The sequence below is a fragment of the Mustela nigripes genome, chromosome 1, assembly GCF_022355385.1.
Source record: "Mustela nigripes isolate SB6536 chromosome 1, MUSNIG.SB6536, whole genome shotgun sequence".
Lineage (NCBI taxonomy): Eukaryota > Metazoa > Chordata > Mammalia > Carnivora > Mustelidae > Mustela > Mustela nigripes.
In genome coordinates, this window is record NC_081557.1 from 50,450,914 (window position 1) to 50,472,972 (window position 22,059).

Genomic DNA, 22,059 nt, shown 5'->3' on the forward strand with positions numbered 1-22,059 from the left:
GCTCTTGCTTTGTCCTCAGCCAGCCTCCTGCTCCCTCATCACTAAGAGTGCATGGCTTAGCTTCCTCCCTGCCCCCTTCCCAGCTCCCCAAAGTAGAGGGGGGAATCAGACAGCAGATCCCTTTCCCAGAAAGGCCCCAGCAAGGCCCCGAGTGGGGCTGGCCGGCTGGCCCGTATCAAATGAGCTGTGTTTATCTCTCGGGCCTCCGCTGGCAGAGAGGGCGGGACACAGCCCCGGCTGGGGTGCTTGTCAGAGCCAGCCCAACTCTCCAAGGACTGAATAATGTCTTTCTTCCTCAGTCCCCTCCCCCCACCAGGGAGGGGCCGATTGCGACACTACCGCGCAGCTTTAGGTCTCAGCCTTGTTGCTGAAGAAACCCTCTCCCACCTTTCTTGGGGCAGCCCTGCAGCCTGGCTCCTGTGCCAGTTGGCACCCCACCCCCTCACTGCCTGCTCAGAGCATGGAGACAGAGAAAATGTCTCAGCCTGTGCCCAGGCCGCCCCACCAACAGACCTGGCAGCGGCTGAGAACATGGGGGACCTGGCAGGCCTGTCCTGCACCCCAGGAGGCTTCCTGTGGCCACAACCCCACCCCACCGCACCCTCCAAGGTGAGAGGCATTGCCTGGAGCTCCCCCTTATACTAGTGAGGTGAGTGACCAAGTCCATGCCAAAGCCAGGCAGAGGGAGGAATGGCCAGGCCACAGCCACCTCCATCCCGGCAGTCCTGGCATTAGCTCTGATCCTTGCTAATGGCTGGTGGAAGGAGCTGTAGCTCCTTATGCCACAGATTCACTGTGTGACAATGAGGAAGACTCTTCCTTCTCTGAGCCTCAGTTTCTCCTCTGCAAATAAGGGGGAAGGTGAACTTTGATCTGCAAAGATTTCTGCCCAGGTACTGCTTATGAATGCATGATTTCACAGTTAAAGACCCCAAGGCTCTAGGTGTCAAAGATTCAAGATTTGAGAGTTCTGTGCTTCCAAGAGTCTACGTTTCATGAGAACATGAAGCTTCTAGAATTGTACAATTTTGTGGCTCTAAGATCTGATCATTTGAAGCTTCCATGGTTTAGGATGTATTGATGGTCTCATACACCCAGGTGCTCAGGGGTTCTGACATGGGCTAGGATAAGATTCAGGGAGCTAGTGGGGCTGATCCTGGATAGCACAATGCAGGGGCCAAAGTTTGCTTCTCACATCCACTCCTTTCCTATCTATTCCTTTTGGTCTTCTGTGACCTTCCCATACCTACCTTAGCCTTGATCCTGACATGTTTCCCTCTCCATCCACCACCACGGGTCATCCCAGCCTCCCTCTGCCCAACTCAGGGGGGCACTAGGCCTTCTCTCAGGGATCTTTAGGAGTTAATGGCCCCCAGCAGTGATGATTAATCCAGGAAAAAAAGACAGGAGTGGAGGAAGTTTTCATTTGAAAAGAACAATTGGCCCTCATCCAGGCTTGAGATAGAGAAAAATTAAAGTTGGACGGGTCTCATACCCTTCAAAACCCCTCCCTCAGTGACAGTGTGTGTATCGTCCAAAGACCCTGGCTTTGGAATCAGATAAGTGGGGGTTCAAATTAGATTTGGCCTTTTTGGGGGGGAGGGGCCGAGGAAAGGGAGACAGAGACTCTTAAGCAGGGTCCACACCCAGTGGGGAGCCCAACAAGGGCTCTGTCTCACAACCCTGAGATCATGACTGGAGTCCTGAAATCAAGAGTGAGACACTTAACCAACTGAGCCACCCAGATGCCCTGGATTTGGCTTTTATCTGCAGCCTGAGTTTAGAGAAGTGACTTAATCACTCTAGGCCCCAGTTTCCATAGCTGTTAAATGGGATTCATAATAATCTTACCGCTCAGGGTTATTGTAGAATTAGATCAGACAATATATGTAGTATGCCTGGTGCTTGACACATATTAGATGCTCAATTACATGGTAGGTCATAAACAAAAAGCAGATCTAGGTGCTGACCCCATACCTCCCTAGCAGTCTCTTTCTCACAGTATTCCTTTTACTCCCACAACTCTGTGGGTAGCCCTCAGGCACCCATTAGGGCATGAACGTCATGGTACCTGCCACCGAGGTCAAACCTCCCAGGTATCATTTCCAACCTTACCAACCCTGTTCCCTATGGTTCCCCACCCTCTTCTAGCCACTCACAAGCCAGACTCCCCAATACCTACTCTGCTTACATAGACCTCAAGGCTGGGATACAGAGATCAAACTGGTCAGGACAGGCAAGAGCCTGGAGATCAGTCCCCAGAGGGAGGGAGAGGCTCACGAGGGTCCTTGAGAGCCCAGAGGGCAAAAAAAAAGCCTGGAAAAGTTTTAAACCTTTAAACCGGGGCATGCCTGTGGTCAGGTTTGCACTTTACCATTATCACTGTGGCCATGGGAGTAGAGAATGGGTCAGAGGGGTTGGAGGGCAAAACTGGAGGTAGAGGCCAGGAGAGGCTGTTGCAGTTGCTGGTTTTGAGAGCATGCTGGCCTGGACCAAAACAGAAGCAGTGCCCACAGGCACAAGGGCAGATTTGGGGAATATCTGGGGAATACAGTGGGTGGGCTGTAGGGCAGGATGGATATGGGTGGGGAGGGAAAAGGAGTAGTCCATGGCAGGATTGCGGCTTCAGGCCTGAACAACAGGTGGACGTGGGGCACCTGACCCACGAAGTAGGGACTGTTATTATCATTCATTATGACTTCTTATTATTATTTGGAATAGCGATGTCACTGCCTGCTCTCCACTCAGTTAGTGAGCTTCTGTGTATCAGGTCTTCTGCCCAGTGGGCCGGGGGCATGAGTAGGCAAGACACAATCCCTGTCCTCGAGGAGCTCCCAGCCTAATGCAGAAGATGGATAGAGGAAATACATTTGACCCCAAACAACGTGGGTCTGAACTGTCCAGGTCCTCTTACTAGTGGATTTTTTACAGTACAGTATGTGTATTTTCTCTTCCTTATAATTTTCTTAGTAACGTTTTCTCTAGCTTCTTTGATTGTAAGTTTACGCTATAGAATACATATAACATACAAGAGATGGATTCGTCGACTGTTTATGTTACTACTAAGGCTTCAAGTTAGAGTGGGCTATCTGCTATCTGTAAAGTGTTGGGGGAGCCAAAAGTTCTATGCAGATGTTTGACTGCCCCAACCCCCACCTTGTTCAGGGGTGAGCTGTGCCTACAGTGGGACAAGTTCTATGACAGTGGAAGCCCAGAGGCTTTTAGGGAAGGCATCCCCGAGAAGATGCCGGAGCTGGCTGTTGCAGGAGTTAACAAGGTGCGGACCAGACACAGGGGAAGGGCTGTCAGCCCACAGGTGGAGTGACCGTGATTCATGCGAGGAGCCCACCCACTACAGGTGGCTGACATGGGCTGGGGGCTAGCTTCCCTTCTTGCCTAAAGCATCCACTTGGATAGGCTGCAGCCAAAGCTCTTCCCTAGCTTTATACTGGTTGGACTGAAAGTGGTTGGATTTAGCTGATCTAATCTGAGAGGGCAGCAGTGTTTACTAGGCGTACTCTCCATGTTCTTGGGTCCCTCTAGCCCATCGTGAGCTGGTTCTTGTCTGCTTTTCCGACAGTGTTCACAGCGGTGGCCTCGTGCTGAATTTCTCTTGCTGAATTTCTCACTCCTCCACCACCCCACTGGGCTCTTTCACACTCCCGTGCCTTCCCAGGCTGTTTCCTCCACTTGGAATGTGATTCTCCATCTCTGTGTTGGGCTGCTCAGTCTTGTTCTATAAACACCTGTCCAGATACCATCCTTCTCTGGGAAGCCGCCCCACCCTGCCAGGCCAGCAGCCAGTCCTTCCTCGAGGGTCCCACAGAACTGAGTTCAGCCCTCTCTGACAGCTCTTGCCACTGGATTAGAAGTACTGATCAACTGCATTCTTCTTTCTTACTAAACTGTGAACGTCTTGAGAACAGGGATTGTATCTCATGAATCTGTGTTATCTCTGAGGGCTCTGTACAGACCCCACACAGCGTTGGGTGCTCGACTAATGAGTGCATCATGAAAGCATGGAGTCGATGGAGAGGGAAGGTTCTGGAAAAAGAGGTGATTGATGGTCCTTAATCCTGGAAACCTCTTTTTCACAAAAAGAACACTTCATCCTCTGATAAGATAGCCAAATCCCTCTTAGCACTACGACCTTGCTACCTACCAGGAATTAACCTTTGACCTTCCCTTTCCAGGTCTCACCATCTGCATCTGAACTCACAAACCATACACCATGTACAAAAAGGTCAGGTGCCTGGGCAGGTAAGGGGATGAACAATTCCATGATCTTCATATGTAAGTAAAAAGTTCCAATCTGTCCTATCCAAGGCCATCCCATGTTCTGCCTTGAAACCCTCATTTATGCTAAAGGCCTCTGAGGGGATAGTTAGGAGTGGGTAACGTGATTGAGAATTCTTCCAACCGGAAGCAGAAAAGACACCCAGAAAGAAACTGGGATACAGGGGAAGCTGGAGGGGACCAGGGGGTGTGGGGTGTGAGAAAAAGAGCCCCGGGACTGTGGCTGGCTTGTCCCCAGCCAGCAAGGACCGGAGCAAGCCAGCTATGCAGGAACTTGAGAACGTTCCCATCTTTCCCTTGCATCCACACAACCATACTTTATTTATTTATAGCTCCCTCTCACACAAACAAACTTGCTTCCCTCTCAGACATAAGCTTTGCTCTGGGCTCTGGCACTCAGTGGGGAAGGGAATCAGAAGTGAAACCTCAGGTCTTCAGCGGCGAAGCTGGGCGACCAAGGGAAAAAGCCCTCACTTCTCTGAACCTGACTCCTCTTCTCTGGCACATGACAGATGTTCAGGAGCACAGCAGTACCTCAAAGGAGAGCACTTTCAAACCAGGAAAGGCAGTTCTGTTACTGGCAAGGGTCGGGGGGGTGGGGGGAGCACAGAGACGAGACTATTTACATTCTTCTATGCCTTGGACACATGCATTTAGATTCAGAGTATCTTAGAAAGTTAGGGACTGAGAGATGATGTCCAATCCTTTATTTTACAGATGTGGAAACAGTCCTAGAAGAGGGTCAGGAGTCGCCTAAGACATTGATTTATGCCAGCACAAACTCCAATGGCAGTCTTTGGATCTTTGGGGGGCTGCTTATGGGATTATCTTTTCCCTAAAGGGGCAGGACTGGAAGAAAAGCCTTTAAATTGCAAACGGAAGGATCCAGGTGAGCCCTAAGGAAGAATCCTGACTATAAGAATGGGTATCAGAAGAGACTGGAACGGCCTTCCCTGGTATGAGATAGGATCCTGTCTAGGGGCTTGTCTGAAATGATCTCGGCACTGCACCTCCCAGGGGCACCGCGCTCACGCCAGTCCTTCTCTTTGGGAGTCCAAAGGATTCAGGATCCCTCTCCCAGAGGCCGGCGCCGTGGCTAGTGGCTGGGGGAACTTGAGAGGGCAGTCCTGGAACAGGTGCAACGGCTGGAACAACTGTGCAGCTGTTGCCCGGCTCCAGCTCGGCGAGTGAGTGAGACAGAGACCTCTACTGGTGGGAGAGAGGAGGTGCAGAACCACCTAGACCCACCCAGGGAGGGGCCTGCCTGGAGCCAGATGCCAAGACTTTACCCAGGTGCCCCCCTACCCACAATGTACATCTGGACAGGTAGATGCGGATGCAACTAAGCTGAACCCCACTGGGCTCTTTCACACTCCCGTGCCTTCCCAGGCTGTTTCCTCCACTTGGAATGTGATTCTCCATCTCTGTGTTGGGCCGCTCAGTCTCGTTCTATAAACGCCTGTCCAGATACCACCCTTCTCTGGGAAGCCGCCCCACCCTGCCAGGCCAGCAGCCAGTCCTTCCTCGGGGGTCCCACAGAACTGAGTTCAACCCTCTCTGACAGCTCTTGCCACTGGATTAGAAGTACTGATCAACTGCATTCTTCTTTCTTACTAAACTGTGAACGTCTTGAGAACAGGGATTGTATCTCATGAATCTGTGTTATCTCTGAGGGCTCTGTACAGATCCCACACAGCGTTGGGTGCTTGACTAATGAGTGCAAGGGTTCCTACTGGTGGGTCTCCCTCCACACTCACTATTCTAGGCCTTCTAGGTATGCTCTCTGGTGTCTGAGGAGAGGAGGACAAGGCTCTAGATCAAAACGCCCCCAAATTCCTTTTCCAAAGTCCATAGCAGACTCAGAATCAAGGCAACAGCATCTCTGGATCTTAGAGTCTTAGAAGCACAAGATGTTAAAGCCAGACCGGTCCTCAACAGTGATCTGTTTGGGTCAACCCAGCTCTATTAACAGCTGGGAAAACTGAGAGGCAGAGCATGACAACTTGTCTGGTGTCACAGTTGGAATGAGTAGCAGAGCCAGACTGAAGCCCGGACCTTCTGATTCCAGTTTGTCCACCATCTGTGCCACCTCACACAATGGGAGTTCCCTTCCTGCCCCATCTCTACTTCTGCAGTCTGGCATCCTGTCACCTGAGGACAGAATCTTCGATTCCTACCATACACATGATCCTTGGAGAGAACAGAGAGATTGATGTTTTTACTTGATAACTGTCTCCTGAAAGCAGGAACGGACAACCAGAGGGAAGAGAAAGCTGAAGCATGTCGGACACTTTAAGGATGGGGGTGGGAGGGACCAATTAGTAAGGGAAGCGCACAATAGAGGGCACTGACATAGGGGCAGAGCACTGGAGAGGGAGTCAAGATACTCCGCAGGTTCTCATTCCAGAGGGATGGGTGCCCAGACTGATGAACATCACGCATGTCCGTGGCTCCGCCTGGGGCTGGGATCAGTATCAGTCAGTGACCAGGTCATGGACCTGGAATCAGGGTTGGATCTATGGTCAGAGTTTTGAGGATCGGGACTCAGTCTATGGCCAGAGTTGAGACTCTGTCCAGGTTGAACTCAGTCTGTGGCTGGAAATGGAGACAAGGACAGAATAACCTTTGCTGGAACAGCTTCTCGCTGTAACCGAGGAGCAGACGGCTCTGTGTGCTCGCAGGCCTTCAAATCCTGCAGGGCTGAGCCCTCGGGAGTCTGACAAGATATAGACCTGCGAACTCCCATCTTGGGGCACCACTTCTGAAAGCACCTGAGGTTTCACCAGGAGATTTCTTAGGCAAGACAGGCCTGGGATCTTACTTGAACTAAGACAAGGACCTTCCTAAGAGACCCCCTAATAGGACCCTGGCAAGTGATGCTAGAATAGGGTTGTTCCTAGATTCATGGAGAGTTAGCACTAGACAAAGTGAAGCTCAGAGAGGGAAGTGATTTGTCCCAATGGGCACAACCAGTAATTGACACATCTCTTGATTCTTTTCATTAATAAATCTGCAGTATGAACTTGGGCAAGTCTCTCCCACTTCCTGGGCTTGAGTTTAACTCTAAGGATAGCAAAATTGCAGATAGAAGCAGATGATTTTCAAAGGCTCTTTCAGCACGGATATCCCAGAATCTGAACACGCCCCTCTGAATGCCAGTCCACCTCCCCTTAATCCAAGTCTGCTCTGAGTTGTTTTCTCACGTGTGTGGAGCTAAGCTCCAGGCTGGAGGGGAGATAGAATTCTGGCAGCACCTGGTGAAAGGTGGCCTGAAGGCCAGTGGAGGCGCAGAGGAAGGAGATGGAAGGGGCGTGAGTGGTCAGGGAGAGTTAGCTGGAAGAAGTGTGACCCAGCAGGGTGATGAAGGGCTGGCAAGATGTGGGAGGTTGACAAGACGGGTGTGGGTAGGACATCAGCAATCATGCACAATGATCTGATTCTGGGACATCTTTCACAGATGCAGCCAGGGCAACAATGCCTGGAGAAAAGCCTTGGGGTCTAAGAAGGCTGTGCCAAGAGGAAGGGAGGCAGGTGTGGAGGGCATTCTGTGGTAAGTCCCTTTCAAGAAACAACGGGTAAGTGTTAGGAGGAAACCTTCAGGGCCCAAGGAAGGGGAGGAGACATTTACTGAGTACTAGGCATTGTGCTGGCTAATTTAACACAGTCACCTCCTTGAATCCTCCCAAGAACCCTTTGGGTTCCAGGTGCATCTGTGTCTCAGATGAAGAAATTGAGGCTCAGAGAAGTTGTGATGTATGAAAAGTCACACAGCTGCTGAGGGCCAGAGGCAGGACTTGAACCCAACACTGAGTTCTTTCCATTACTCGTTACTAAGGACTTCTATGAGTCTCATGCTGCTGGCAGCCCAGAGGCGACCAGACACGCAGCCTGCCCTCACAAGCAGAGACAGGAATGAAACAGAATCCAGCCCCGCCAGCTCCAGAAAGTCATGTGCAAAAGAAAGGCAGCAAAAGAAAGGGGGAGGTGGGCTGTGGAGAGGACAGAGCGCTAGGCTGGAACTTGGGAAACCAGGGTCTTCATCCCAGGCCCCGTGCTGTGTAACCTAGAGCAGACCCCTACCCCTCCTTGTCCTCCGTTTCTTTATCAGGTATTTTAAGATTTGAACTTAGCTCCTTCCTTCTCATTAAGTGAGTTTTTGGTTTTGTTTTCCATCCTCACAGCATTCCAAGAGACTGGGGATGGGGAGGGCATCCACCAGCCTTTTGCAGGGGCGGGGGAAACTGAGGTTCAGAGAGATGATTTAAACTGTTTGAGGTTACAGGGCGTCTAAGTGGAGGAGTGTGAATTAGGAGACTGGTATTTTTTAATGACACTACCATGAACCAGCTAGTTGCTGGTGCTAGTTGCTTGACTTATTTTCTCCAATTTAATTCTTACAACAGTCCTGGGATTTTAACTCCCATTTTAAAGATTAGGAAACTGAGGCTTAGAGAGGTACCCTGCACTTGCTGGTGGTATTACAAAGATGAGGGATAGGGCGACTGGGTGGCTCAGTGGGTTAAGCATCTGCTTTTGGCTCAGGTCATGATCTCAGGGTCCTGGGATGGAGCCCTGCATCAGGCTCTCTGCTCAGCAGGGAGCCTGCATCCCCCCTCCTCTCTGCCTGCCTCTGCCTACTTGTGCTCCCTCTCTGTCAAATACATAAATAAGATCTTAAAAAACAATAAAAAAAGATCAGGGATTGTGAAGGCTGGTCTAATCTCCCTGTGCCTTTGTTGCCTCCCGGAGTCTTACAACTCCAAATCAGGGTTCCTTCCAGATGCTGAGGGGCAGGGGGAAAAAGCAGAAGATTTGGAATTGGAGAGCTCAGGCTTTGGATGGCTTACTGGCTCTGAAAACTTCAGCAAGTTTCTTCTATCAACCTGTTTTCTCATCTGTAACATGCAAATGACAGTACCCACCTCATGGGAGTGTTTCGAGGATCACAGGGGGTAACAGAATGAGGTTATCTAGTTAACTTCTGTCTTTCCATGGGCTTCTTTTGAAAGCAGTAGTCTACATCTCCATCACTTCCATCACACCCGTGTAGGCAGACATGCCCAGCTCTCTCTTGAGAATGTGAAGCACCACCAGCAGCCAACACACACACACACCCAGTGTCCTGTCCTCTCTCCCACCGCCCTCAGTACCCCCATCCTCAGGTCCAGGGCAGCAGCCCCCCCCTCTGAGTTTTTCCCCCCCCCCCCCCCCCCCAGTCCCCCCAGTATCCCACACTCATCAGCCCATACTGGTCGGCAGAGGAGTCGCCACTCTCCCCACACAGGTGCTGCCCGCATGGCTATCAGAACAGTTTCGGGTCTCCAGGCCTGGCACTTTCCCCGCACATCCCAGGGGCTCAAATCCCTCCTCTGCCTACCCAGCCCCACCACCACCCCTACTTACGAGCTCGAGCGTGGGAGTCCAAGGGGAACCAGAGTAGCGCGAGTCCCAGCAAGGAGGAGAGGACCCTTACCTCGGGAACCATCCTTCCTTCTCCCAGGGCCAGGCCGCCAGGCACTGAGCCAGGAGGGGCGTTGGGAGAAAGTGAGATGAAGACACTGAGGCACTGGGGCACAAAGCAGCCCGCAGACCCAGGGAGGGCTGCCTCTATACTGGAGAGTCAGAGAAGGGTGGAGTAGGTGGTGAGGACAGAAAGGGAGGTCCAAGGTGGGAATAAGAGGAAGGTGGAAAGAGAACAAGGGAAGAGGAGAGAGAGAGATGGAGAGATGGAGGAAGGTGCGGCAAGAAGGGAAAACAATAAAAGCAAAGAAGGTGAGATGGAGGGGAGGTGGAGAAAGACGGGGAGGACAGGGGTCTGCAGAGCGCGCAGCTTTGGGCGAGGCGCGCGGGACCAGCGGGCGGATCCGGGCGCGCCGGCTACAAGCGCCCGGCGCCCTCTGCTCGGTGGGCTCGGGGTAAGGCTGCGGGGTTCGGGGGCCCGGCTGGGCGGCGGTACCGGCGGCGGCGACGGCGCGGCGGCCGCGGGGGCTGGCTGAGCACGGGCCGGCTGTGCACGCCAAGGGCGCCAGGCGCCGCGCTCGGGCGCATTTGTACTTTGCCGCGGGAAGCAGGCAGCCCCGGCCTGGCGCTGGCCTAGCACTGGCGCCTCCTCTGGGGCACCGCGGGCTCGGTGGATTGGCCACCCGAGAATCAGGCCCACTTTTCCCCTCCTCTCTCGTGCGGGTCTCCGGGACGCACGCTCCAGGCGCGGCGCCGAGAGGAGGCGAGAGGGCTGGGGAGGGGGAAGGGGCCACCCGGACCACGGGCTTTAACCCCTGACTCTCCGCGGCGCCCAGGGCGCAGGAGGGCGCAACCCAGTTAGGCTTCAGGTGGAACTTTCGGGTGGGGAAGGATGAGGTGTCGTGGTGGGAGAGGGGAATCGGGCTGCGGGAACCGCAAGGCGCTCAGGGCTGGGCGGTGCGTGCACATAACTGGGGATGAAATCAGGACACTTGCCATTCTTAACTCTGTGGTCTTGGACATGCCACCTCGGAATCTAAAATGGGGATCTTAATACGTTCCACATTTTTTCCGAAGATGAAATGAGATAATGAACGTCAAAGTACTCGCATCTCAAGAAAGAGGGGGTCATAATTTCAGGCAGCTGGAATGACCTTTCCAGTTCCCCTTGATACCCTTTTATGCGCTCCGTGCCTACGATGAAATCCAGTCCAGCGGGATTCTTGGCCCTTCCTCTGGAAGTCTTCCTCTGCTATTCCCCCTCTCACTCCTGAAGCAGGATATGATCTCTCCTTGGTCTCTGCATGTAAGGTCTGCACCTCCCTGAGAGCGATGGCCAAGTTCAGTCCTCTCCCCTGAGAGCTGCTTGTCAAAGTGTCATCACCAGAAGGTGAGCTCCCTGTGGTACAGCCCCACAACCCCACGATTAGTGCTCTATTCCTTGTGTTGAATGAGTGCATGAATTAGTAGGACTCCTGAGCCTTCCTGATAAGAAACACCCAGGCTCTGAAGTCAAAACGGCAGGGTCCTTCTCTCAGCTCTCTCCCTAACTTGCTGGGCCATTTTGATTAAGTTCATCCATCTGGCTTTGGACCAGCTTCTCTTGCAGGGGAGGGGAGAGGATGAGAAGAAGAGGTACCATGGGATACTGAGCCACATGCCCTCCCCCCATCCTTTCCAGCTTCTCACACTTCTGGCTGGCTGGTTGTAAAGATATCTTCTTACAATAAGGCTGGGCTTGCCACTCCCCTGTGCTGCCAGGCTAGCCCCCCCAGAACAAAGGGCACTGGGAAGAACCAGGGGTCCCCAGAGATGGAGCTTCCCCAGGGCTCTCAGAATCAGGGACAACCATGATCTACCCCCAGGGGCCCTCCAGACTTAATTTCTCCCACTTCAATCTGGCCAGTCTCTTTGTCTTTCCTGAGTATACTTGATTCTAACCAATAATGACAGCTATAAGGAAGCATGTCATCATGCTTCCCTTTTTTGCCTTGGATTTCAGGGAGCTCTGACTTGAGTGTAAGGCTTCATTGCAGAGATAATCTCATCCCAAGGATCTGGGACAGAGATCTTTCCTTTCTCCATCTTTGGTTTAAGTCTTCTGTTCACATATATTCATGTCTTAGATGGGCGAGGTGAATTAAGATTGGCCTGTCCTATGTCCTGGCCGTTCTACATAAGGAAATATGTCTACCCTGAAACCCAGACACACCTCAGTCCTTCTCTCCATCCTCACTGCTGTCAGAGTTGGGGCCATTGTCATCCCTTACCTGGGCTTTGCCAGCAGCTTCTAAGCGAGGCTTCCACTAAACTGGATCCCTCCAATGTATTTTCCTCACATGTGCCCTAAGAATTCTGCTGAATGTTTCTACTGACAAATCTGATCACATCACTTTCTCCTTAAAATCCATCATTGGAGGGGCCCCTGGGAGGCTCAGTTGGTTAAGCAATAGACTTTTGGTTTTGGTTCAGGTCATGATCTCAGGGTCTTGAGATCTAGCCCCGTGTAGTGTCCGGCTCCGTGCTCAGTAGGGAGTCGGCTTCTCTTCCTCTCCCTCTGCCCCCACTCTTGCTCTTGTGTGTGCAAGCATAAGCACTCTCTCAAATAAATAAATATCTTTTTAAAAAATCCATTATTGGAAGCAAATAAATAAATACATAAATCACATTAAATGCGATGTGGTATCCTAGACCAGATTCTGGGACAAAAAGGACATTAGCGGAAAAACTGGTGAACCAAGTCTATAGTTTAGTTGATAGTTATGTACCAATCTTGGTTTCTTCGTCTGGGAAGAGGTTCCTTGGCTATGTAAGATGTTAGCATTGGGGAAAGCAGGGTGGAGGATATAGGCTTCTTAGATAAGAACTCAGTACTCTGTCACTTTTCTATCAATCTAAAAGATTTCCAAAATGGAAAAAAAAAAAACACCCAAAAGTTTATTGAATAAATAACAGAAAAAAAGATAGGCTTCCTATCATTTACAAACTAAAATCCCAAATTGGTAGCATTGGGTCCAAGGCTGCACATTTTGCTTCCTACTTCTCAGTCCCATCCTCCCTGCACTCCACTCGCTCACTTCCCCAAACCGTCTGTGCATTTTTGCACCTTCATATGTTTGTATGTGTTTTCCTTCTGCCTGCACCATCTCCTTCCTCCTCTAGCTAGTGAATTCCTTTTAACTCTTCAAAAGTCAGCTCTGAGTGATTTTCTCTCTGAGGCCTTCCCAGAGTCCCTCAAATCAAAACAGATTTTTTTGTCTTGTGTTTCCCAGAGCACTTTGTATAGCAACTACTGGGGTGTAAATATGTATTTGCATTTTGGAGTAAATATTTCTTTTGTGTTTCTACTCAGTACTGTGGGGAGCAGGGTCTTTTTTCCCTTCATATCTGTACTTCTAGCACTTAGCAAGGTCCCTGACACACAAAGAAATAATTGCTTCATGAATGAGTAGAGACCTCAGTGGTTTGAAAAGATATTATCCTTCAATGGGGGAGCCTTCCAAGTGCCTACTGCTGTCGGTTTTAATCAATGATTGACATAAGAAACAAGCCCTTGAGGGAAATCTCTGCATCTTCTGTGGAACTGTTGTTGAAATGGTTGTTCATTAAGATGGTTGTCCTTTTATTTTATTTTATTTTTTTGAAGATTTGTATCTATTTATTTGACAGACAGAGATCACAAGTAGGCAGAGAGGCAGACAGAGGTGGGGGGAGGCAGGCTCCTCACTGAGCAGAGAGCCCGACAAGGGGCTTGATCCCAGGACCCTGGGACCATGACCTGAGCCAAAGGCAGAGAGGCTTTAACCCACTGAGCCACCCAAATACTCCAAGATGGTTGTCCTTTTAGAAAGGAGACTTGATAGATTCTTCCAAAATCTAATAAAAAAAAAAGGTATCTACCCATAATAATTTGTTGCACCAAGTTTGGTACCTGTTACTTCCCTCTTAGGAACTTGCTCGTTGCCTGCCAAGGCAGCCAGCCAATTGCATTATTGGACATCTCTTTTACAAAGTTCTTTAACTGATTATCTGATTCTCTGTGACTCCCCACATCGCACCCATCTCCCCCTCCCACCCCCCCAGGGCTGGGCAGAACGAGCCAACTCTTTTTGTCTCTTCAGAGCTCTGCAGAGACTTGAGACAGAGAAACCCTCTTCCATACTCGCATCCTTACCTGTTCCAGCCCCTGGACTCCTCGCACCACATTAAACTTTGTCTTTCTTCAAATGCACTGAGCTCTTTGGCCCTCTTGCCCCCATACTTCCGCATGTACTTCACTAATGCCCCCCCTCCACCCACTCTTATCTGGCAGCTTTATTTTCCCAGGATCAAAATCGTTACCTCCTTCATTCATCCAGCCCTGTGCCAGGCACTGTGCTAGGTGCTAGGGACACAGTAGAGAACAAGACAGACACTGGTGCCTGTGGGCCAAGTTCTTACTGAAGTCTCTTTTGTGGTTTCTGAGTTAGCTGTCTCCTCCATGCTTCTGTATCTCCATTAGAGCAGTAACCACTTACCACACTGCATCATCAACGTTTTCCGGTCACCTCCTCTAAAGGGAGTTCCTGTCTTCCGTAGCCTTCACCCAGCTTTGCCCACACGACCTGCTAAATAAAGGTTTGTTGAAGAAGATCCTTCTTCCTTCAAATAGTCCTCTTGCCACAGGTTATTTGTGGCTCAGGCCTCCTTTTGGGCCCAGTCTGCTTGATTATGTAAAATTAGTGTAGTGATAAAGATCAGAGAGATTAGTGTCAAGGAAAGACTTATTAACCCAGTCCATTTAATTCTGTAGGTAAGATTCTAAAAGCAGATTCAGCTAAGAGTTGAAGAGTTTGGACGCCTGGGTGGCTCAGTTGGTTGGACGACTTGCCTTCGGTTCAGGTCATGATCCCGGAGTCTCGGGATCGGGTCCCGCATCGGGCTCCCACCTCCATGGGGAGTCTGCTTCTCCCTCTGACCTTCTCCTCTCTCATGCTCTCTCTCACTGTCTCTCTCTCAAATAAATAAATAAAATCTTTAAAAAAAAAAGAGTTGAAGAGTTTGAATGTTTTGAATATAACTTATTGGCGCGTTTATGTAATTTAATGTTCAGAATGATCATGTTTAACAACCAGCTTGCAAAATTCCCGAGAACTTAACACTCAGCTCCCCCGAGCCCTTGGAGCCAGCTGGAGGACACAGCTTTTACTTGATGATGCCCTGAACGGTGTGAACAGATTTGAGTCTTTGAAGCCTGGTCCAGTTTGCGGACACTGGGAAGAAAGTCTTGTTTAAAGAAGCTGCCAAAGTTAATTTTCTTATGAACTGAACAATCCCCATTGTGCTCCCACTTTTCAGCCAGGTTGGAGTTACTTATCCATATAACAAATATTTACTTAAAACCTGCTATTACTTTAGGACACATTCCTTTGGATCTCCAGATATTGTGCATACAGTTGGCCTAAATAAATGTTTGCAGAATGAATGTGAGGTTCACCTGTATTTATTTGTATGGGCTTTTAGTGTGGCTTTGTGAACATTTCTAAGTCTTTTTTTCCATCTCAGTGGCTCTTCTCTTCCCAGAACAGCCTGCAAACAGAGATTCTGATGGAGGGGAGCGCTGGGAAACCAGGATGGGGGGAAGACATAGCCTTTAATTTCACAGGGCTCTCATGAGGGAAATAGTGTGGACAAGTGTCTTCGGAAGCCACAAGCGGGATCAACCTTCGTCCAGATCCTAAACTGATACCGAATGGAAGCCTCCTATCTGGTAGGCGCCCTCACTAACCTAGCATGGAGGACTATGGGACTTATGCTACTGCCTTCTCCATGCACAGGTGGACATTTGCAAAGCAGTTTGTCCTCAGAGACTTCTCCCCGTGGGTCTGTGATGATGTGACTAGGGTGCCCGAGGACAGTGCCATCTAACTGGCTCTTACAGCCAGATGGTGGCAGGCCTTGTGTCCACCCCAAGACCGGAATGTGTGAGCTATGCTCAAGCACGCTGGACTTCTTTTGCTTCCTGGGATACACTTGGCTGCCTGGACACCTGAAGGGGGTCTGCTTGAACTTTCAGCTTGAAGTTTCTCCTGCTCCAAATGCTTTTCCCTCAGCTTTTTCTCTGACACTTCATTCAGCTCAAAAATCAGTGAGGTTTCCCTGGTCTGCCCTATCTACGGCTGGCTCCTACCAGTCAGTCATTTTCTATTCTACAGTCTGGTTTTATTTCCTTTGTGTCGCTTATCATTATCTGAAATGTATTTCTTTCTTTCTTTAAAAGATTTTATGTATTTATTTGACAGAGAGACACAGCAAGAGAGGGAACACAAGCATGGGCAGTGGGAGAGGGAGAGCAGGCTTCCCACAGAGTGGGGGGCCCAGTGTAGTGCTCGATCCCAGGACCTCTGGGATCATGACTAGAGCCAAAGGCAGACGCTTAACAACTGAGCCACCTAAGTGCCCCTATGATGTATTTCTTCACTTGTCTGTGTCTGCCTCCTCCACGAGCATGAAAGCTCTGCCGACAGTCAAGGCTTTAATTCTTGGCCACTGCTATAATTCCTAGCTCCTCAGGATAGTGCCCACACATAGTAGAGTCTTACTGAATTTAAAATTAATTAATTAATTAATTAATTAATTAATTAAAAGTAAGCTCTACACTCAACGTGGGGCTTAAACTCATGACCCTAAGATCAAGAGTCAGCATGCTCCACCCACTAAGCCAGCCAGGTGAGGTGCCCCTGAATGGTTTTTTAAATTGTTGTTTGTTTTAAAAAAATTTTAATTATTTATTTGACAGAGAGAGACATAGTAAGAGAGGTAACACAGGCAGGGAAAGTGGGAGAGGGAGAAGCAGGCTTCTCACTGAGCAGGGAGCCCGATGCAGGGCTCGAACCCAGGACCCTAGGATCATGACCCTAGCAGAAGGCAAATGCTTAATGACTGAGCCACCCAGGCACCCCCTGCTGAATGTTTTTTTTTTTAAATAAATGAAAATAAATGGAAGATAGAATACTAGCCTAGATTATCTGATTCATGTCCTAGACTTAAGACTCCAAGTCCTTGGAATTTAACCACATAAATATTTTTGTCATTATTATTATTACTTCATTTATTATCATCATCCCACCACCATCATTATCTACAACAGTGCTGCGTGGCACATGTGGGTTCTTACCGTTTATCGAATGAATGAATGAATGAATGAGTAGACATCAATGCTATAGCTAGTCTTAAACTAACTTTCTAGTCTTATTTACTATTTCTACTCCCCCTGTTCTAACTTCTTACACTCCTCCTGCTACTCAGAAGCAATCATTTTCACTTAGCACACCATGTCTTCACATTCCGTGTGTTGGCGTATTCTGCTGTTCCTTCTATTTGGAACTCCCATTCCTTTTTGATGAGTTCTCATTCTTCTTTAGGACCCAATTTTGCATCCCATTCAGATAGTTGCTCTCTCTTCTGTGCTTCCCTGTTGCTTTGCCTGCACCACTGTTAAAAACTCATCCCCTGAGTTACAGTTGTGTATTGACATAGCTGCCTTCTCCCTTACGTAGAGAGCTCCTTGAGGGCAGGGACAGTAAATTTTCCTCTCTGTATTCTCAGGCATCATTGCTGGGCCTGGCCTATCACACAGCAGTTTCACAGTATTTGTTGAAATCCGTCCGTGGGTGTAGGCTACCTGCACAGCCACGTGCTAGGTGCTGGAGGAGATGTTCAGACTGGTCTAAAACAAAGTCCCTTGCCCCGAAAGCTTACAGTCTCATTGGAGATACAAGTCCTTCTCATAGGAAAAAATATTAAAAACCAGTGTATTCTAGAATTAAATATGAGACAGGAGAAAGCTTTGTGTGGTGGAGCAGTAATAGGACTGGACTTCTTTTCTGGTTCCGACTCTACTGTGAACTCATCATGTGGCCTTGACACATTATTTCTCTTCTTTAGACCTTGGTTTTCTTCTCTGTAAACGAATTTATTTGATCAGAAGCCTTGGATGATATCTAAAGCCAGATTCTAGCTCTGACATTCTGAATTTGGCTCCATGGAAACTAGATGAAGCGATGTGGCCAGAGCTCAAGTAGTCTCGGTTTGCCCCCTGGTGGTCACTCAGCAACATCACAGTTGGGGAGACAGCAGTAGGCTTTTCCGTGGGAGAGACATGGCCGAGCTCAGAGCCTAGTAAACAAAGAACTGTGGAACAATGATCATTCTAGAAGAGAGCCAGTCAGGTTTCTCACTGGTCACTGGTATATTGGTATAGAATCCTATCCTTCTTCAATATAGGGGAACAAGGGAGATCATGCTCTCTGATCTCAGTCTCCAGCTGAACCCACTTCATTATCTGTTTCTTTACAAACCAGCCAATCTTTGGGAGGCTGCTTTGTAGTCCCCTGACTTCTGCTCCCATCACAGTGCTCTTTTCTGAGGCAAATTCTTCATTCTGGTCAGTATAACTACCTATTCATTTATTTATGACAAAATGGCTTTGTTTGTTTGTTTATTTGTTTGTTTTCTCCCTCTCACTCTTTTCCTGGAGTAGAGCCATGAGCCAAAGTGAAGGTAATAGAAGAATTTCTTTGGTGGGATGAGGGGAAGAGACAGACTGTGCTAGAATAAGACATGTGATTTACACTGTGATAGGTGATCTGCACTAGCAGAGAAAGGGCTGTCTTTTAGGTGTTTCATTCAAAGTGAGGGTGGGGAGGGCCATTTGCCTATTTCCTATTCTCTACATGTTGAACCTAAAAGGACTTCTTTTTTTTTTTTTTCTTTCTTTCTTTCTTCCTTTCTTTCTTTATTTATTTGACAGAGAGAGATGACAAGCAGGCAGAGAGGCAGGCAGAGAGAGAGGAGGAAGCAGGCTCCCCGCTGAGCAGAGAGCCTGATGCGGGCCTCGATCCCAGGACCCTGAGATCATGACCTGAGCCGAAGGCAGCGGCCCAACCCACTGAGCCACCCAGGCGCCCCCTAAAAGGACTTCTTAAAGCCACCTCTATTCCCCACCTCCAAAAACCAAAAACCAAAAAACAAAAAAACCAAAAAAACAAACCTCATAACTAAATCAAAGTTGATGTTGGTTGCTTGGACTCTTGGGCCAGAGCCTAGAGGAAAAAGAAGAGGGACTCTGAGGGTAGGAAAGAGAGGAAGAGGGGAGGGAGGGGCAGAGAGAGGCAGAGTAAAAGCAGTTGCTGATTCCAGGTGGACTTATAGGTTTTTATTTTTGTTTTCCACAAATGTGCTTGTTTGTCAAAGAGAATTTTTTCTGACAATGCACTGTGTCTTGAACCTTGCTAAACATTAAAGGTGTGACTAAGGGGATAACATTCATTCCTTCCACATTATCTGGAACGTGCCAAATACTGTGCTTAAAGCTGGCCCAGCCAAACGGGCTCAGCATCCATACCTCGCCTGCCTTGTTCACTGTTGAATTCTCAGCATCTGTATTATCTGCTACATAACAGGTGCTCAAAAGAGATTTGTTGAATAAATGAATGGTACCTGCCCTGTAATTTGTCCAGTGATGTCCCAACTCCGTGGGGGTAGAAGAAAGGCTGCTTAGATTATTTTTATCCCTCACCGATAAGGATGGGGTTGAGAATTATTCTTATAAAATATACATCCACATTACTCCTTTGGTCCAAATGTTAAATCTTTCAACAGTCCCCCAATAGCCTGACCTGTAAAATGGAGAGACTGTCATACACACCTCACAGGGTTATTTTAGGTCTCAATGAGATAGAATATCATTGCCTAGCATGTTCCTAGTGTGTAGTTGTTCAGTAAATTCTAGTTCCTATTATTCTCTAATTTTCTAGCCTAATGTCCAATCCAGTGTACTAGACACATTGAATTCTTTATGAGTCCCACACAGGAATGCCAGGAAGGCCACCCTCTCTGTCTACCTGGTGAACTTCTCATCCTCCAGAACAGAGCTCGAATGTCCCCCTCTTTTGTGAAACCTTCCTCCCACCCCCTCTTGCTTTCTGCTTCTTCATTACCCTATATGTGTTTCAGTTACAGAGCATGCAATTCTGTTACAATTTTTTTTCCGTTGTAATTATTTACTTATACTTTTGCTTCTGTGTTAGGCTGTGACCTCAGGAGTACAGGGACCAAGGCTTGTTTGTATTTGTAGAGTGTTTACTAAGAGTCTGGAGGAGGCGGGAAAGATAACAGGAGAGCTAGCTTTACAAAAAAAGAACCACTTCTTTCTCCAAAACAGAAGGGAACTAACAGAAGATGAATAATAGTAAGAATGTAGCAAGAATCTTTAAAGGAAAGGGGAAGATTCCACATCTCAAGGGGAAATCTGGTTTGAGGGAGGAAGAAAACAGGAAGAAGATGTCATCCCAAGAGATGAGGAGGGTAGGAGGGAGGTGACATTGGCATGGTCTGATCCTTCTTCCTCCCTAGATGTGTGAGGTCTCAGGATGGGCTCAGCACCTGGGCTGGCAAGAAGGGGTTCTTGGGCCTGCAGGGAGAAAGAGCCTGTCCCCCCCCGAAGGAGGCTGAATGGCCTTGCTTCACATCTGAGTCTTTCAGTCCAGCTGGAGGAAGCTGGAGCCTCTGGTTGCTGGGACAGTGATGTGTATGAGGAGTGCTGGAGGGTTAGAGGGGAGGTGAAACTGCGGGCGCATTATGAGAAGGAAAGCAGGGAATTTGGGCCGCAATGCAATCCCCAGAAAATAGGGTAGGAGTGGCAGAGCAAAAGCAACTGGAGAGCCTTGGTATGGAGGTTGCACTGCTACTGTTCCAATTGGCATCTTTGATGACTGCACCAGATTGAGTCTGTGAGTCCCTCTTCCCTTGGTGCTCCGTGGTACAGGTGGGAGCTTAGACACAAGAACACAGGCAGCTCTGGCGCACTCTACTCTAGGCTGTCAGCCTAAGCTTTTACATGGTTTTGTAACTTAGAAAGCACCCTTGTCAACCATTTTCGGTGACACTTAAAAAACAACAGACCAGTATCTCTGTCAGAGTACTTGGATGCAAACCCCTGAAATTGTGAGAAGTTCAAGAAAAAAGAGAATTTACTGGAAGGATACAGAGTTGACAGGAAGGCTGGAGAGTTGGATATGGAAAATGGGTTGTAACCTAGGAAGGCCAGGCAGCAGGCACCACAACCAAGTTTGTGCCTCAGGAACAAACTTTCCATTGGAATGGAACAAACATTCCATTCCATAATGGCCATCATCACTACGGTAGGGACCCCCACACTCCCAACCTCTATGAGGGACCCACTGTGGTAGACACCTACTGTCTCTGTTGCTCTGAATAATTCTAAACTTGCCAGTAGATCTCGTGTCATTCCCTGAAGATTCAAAGTTTAGAGAGGTGTGGCTAGGTGGCCGAGCCTGGGTCATATATCGGGTTCTAGCCACTGGGGGCGGGGGGGGGGGGCAGGGAGACTATCTCCCTGCTTCAGCTTCCCTCGTTTTAGCTATATTGTAGATACTGTATAGAATGGGGCACTCCTCGAAGTAAGGACTTGAAACACTGGTGGTAAATGAAAATAAAGCAAAATGTCTACCATGCCCTCATCTTTCCTATTCCTTTCCACTTACTCTGTTTTTGTCAGTTGTCAATTGTGATCATAATCTCAGGCTCCTAGACTTAGAACATTAGAATCATCCGTATCGCCCTCATATTCCCACACAGTGAACAACTCTCCAGATTTCTTAGGTTTGCTTTGCCTTCTGTGCCTGCTACTGCTTTAGTAAGATTACTCTGGCAACGGCATAGAGGAAAGAACAGACTGGGAGAAATTGGGAGTCAGACTTCTAGAATGGAAGAGCTAAAAGAGACCTTTGAATTGATCTGTTGTAGTGGTTTTATCTGGGAGTGTTCATAAGAATTCCTATGGCATTAAGGAAATATACCTGCTGGTATTCCATCTTCAGTTTTGGGGTTCAGTAGATCTGAGGTGGGACTTTGTTGTTGTTGTGTGTGTGTGTGTGCCTTTCTGAGGTGCATCCTGGGTTGAGAACTGTTGAATTCCAATAAACGAGGAGACTGAGGCCTACAGAGAAGTTACCTGTTTGAAATCACATAATGAGTTAATGGGAGGCGTAACGGGCCAGGACTGATCCTTGATCTCCTGGCTGTTGGTCCAGTGCTACTCAGATCGCTTATTTTTTCCTTCTGTAAAAGGAAGTTTCCTGTCTTTATTTGTATCCAAGAAAGCATAGTGCATGCCTATGGTTCAGTTCTTCCAACAGTAAATAGGCTTCAGATTAAGAGCCCCAAGCTGTCAAGAGTGAGCCCAGACCAAGAGCCCTATTTCTTTCTTTCCTTTTTTATTTTTTGTTTTTTAATAAACAT

At 48.7% G+C, this 22,059-nt stretch overlaps 1 protein-coding gene and 1 long non-coding RNA gene across 2 annotated transcripts in view; one reads left to right on the forward strand and one right to left on the reverse strand.

Annotated features, from left to right (window-relative positions):
- Nucleotides 1–10,204, reverse strand: part of CHRDL2 (chordin like 2) — a 30,425-nt gene extending 20,221 nt beyond the window's left edge. The window contains exon 1 of the mRNA XM_059391279.1: nt 9,700–10,204. Within this exon, the coding sequence (XP_059247262.1) occupies nt 9,700–9,781 (82 nt within the window). The 5' untranslated portion in view covers nt 9,782–10,204. The remainder of the gene's footprint in view (nt 1–9,699) is intronic.
- Nucleotides 5,023–14,751, forward strand: LOC132011936 (uncharacterized). The gene is made up of 3 exons (XR_009402458.1): nt 5,023–5,185; nt 7,754–7,846; nt 14,549–14,751. It is a non-coding gene; the product is annotated as an uncharacterized LOC132011936 (long non-coding RNA).
- Nucleotides 14,752–22,059: the final 7,308 nt, after the last annotated feature.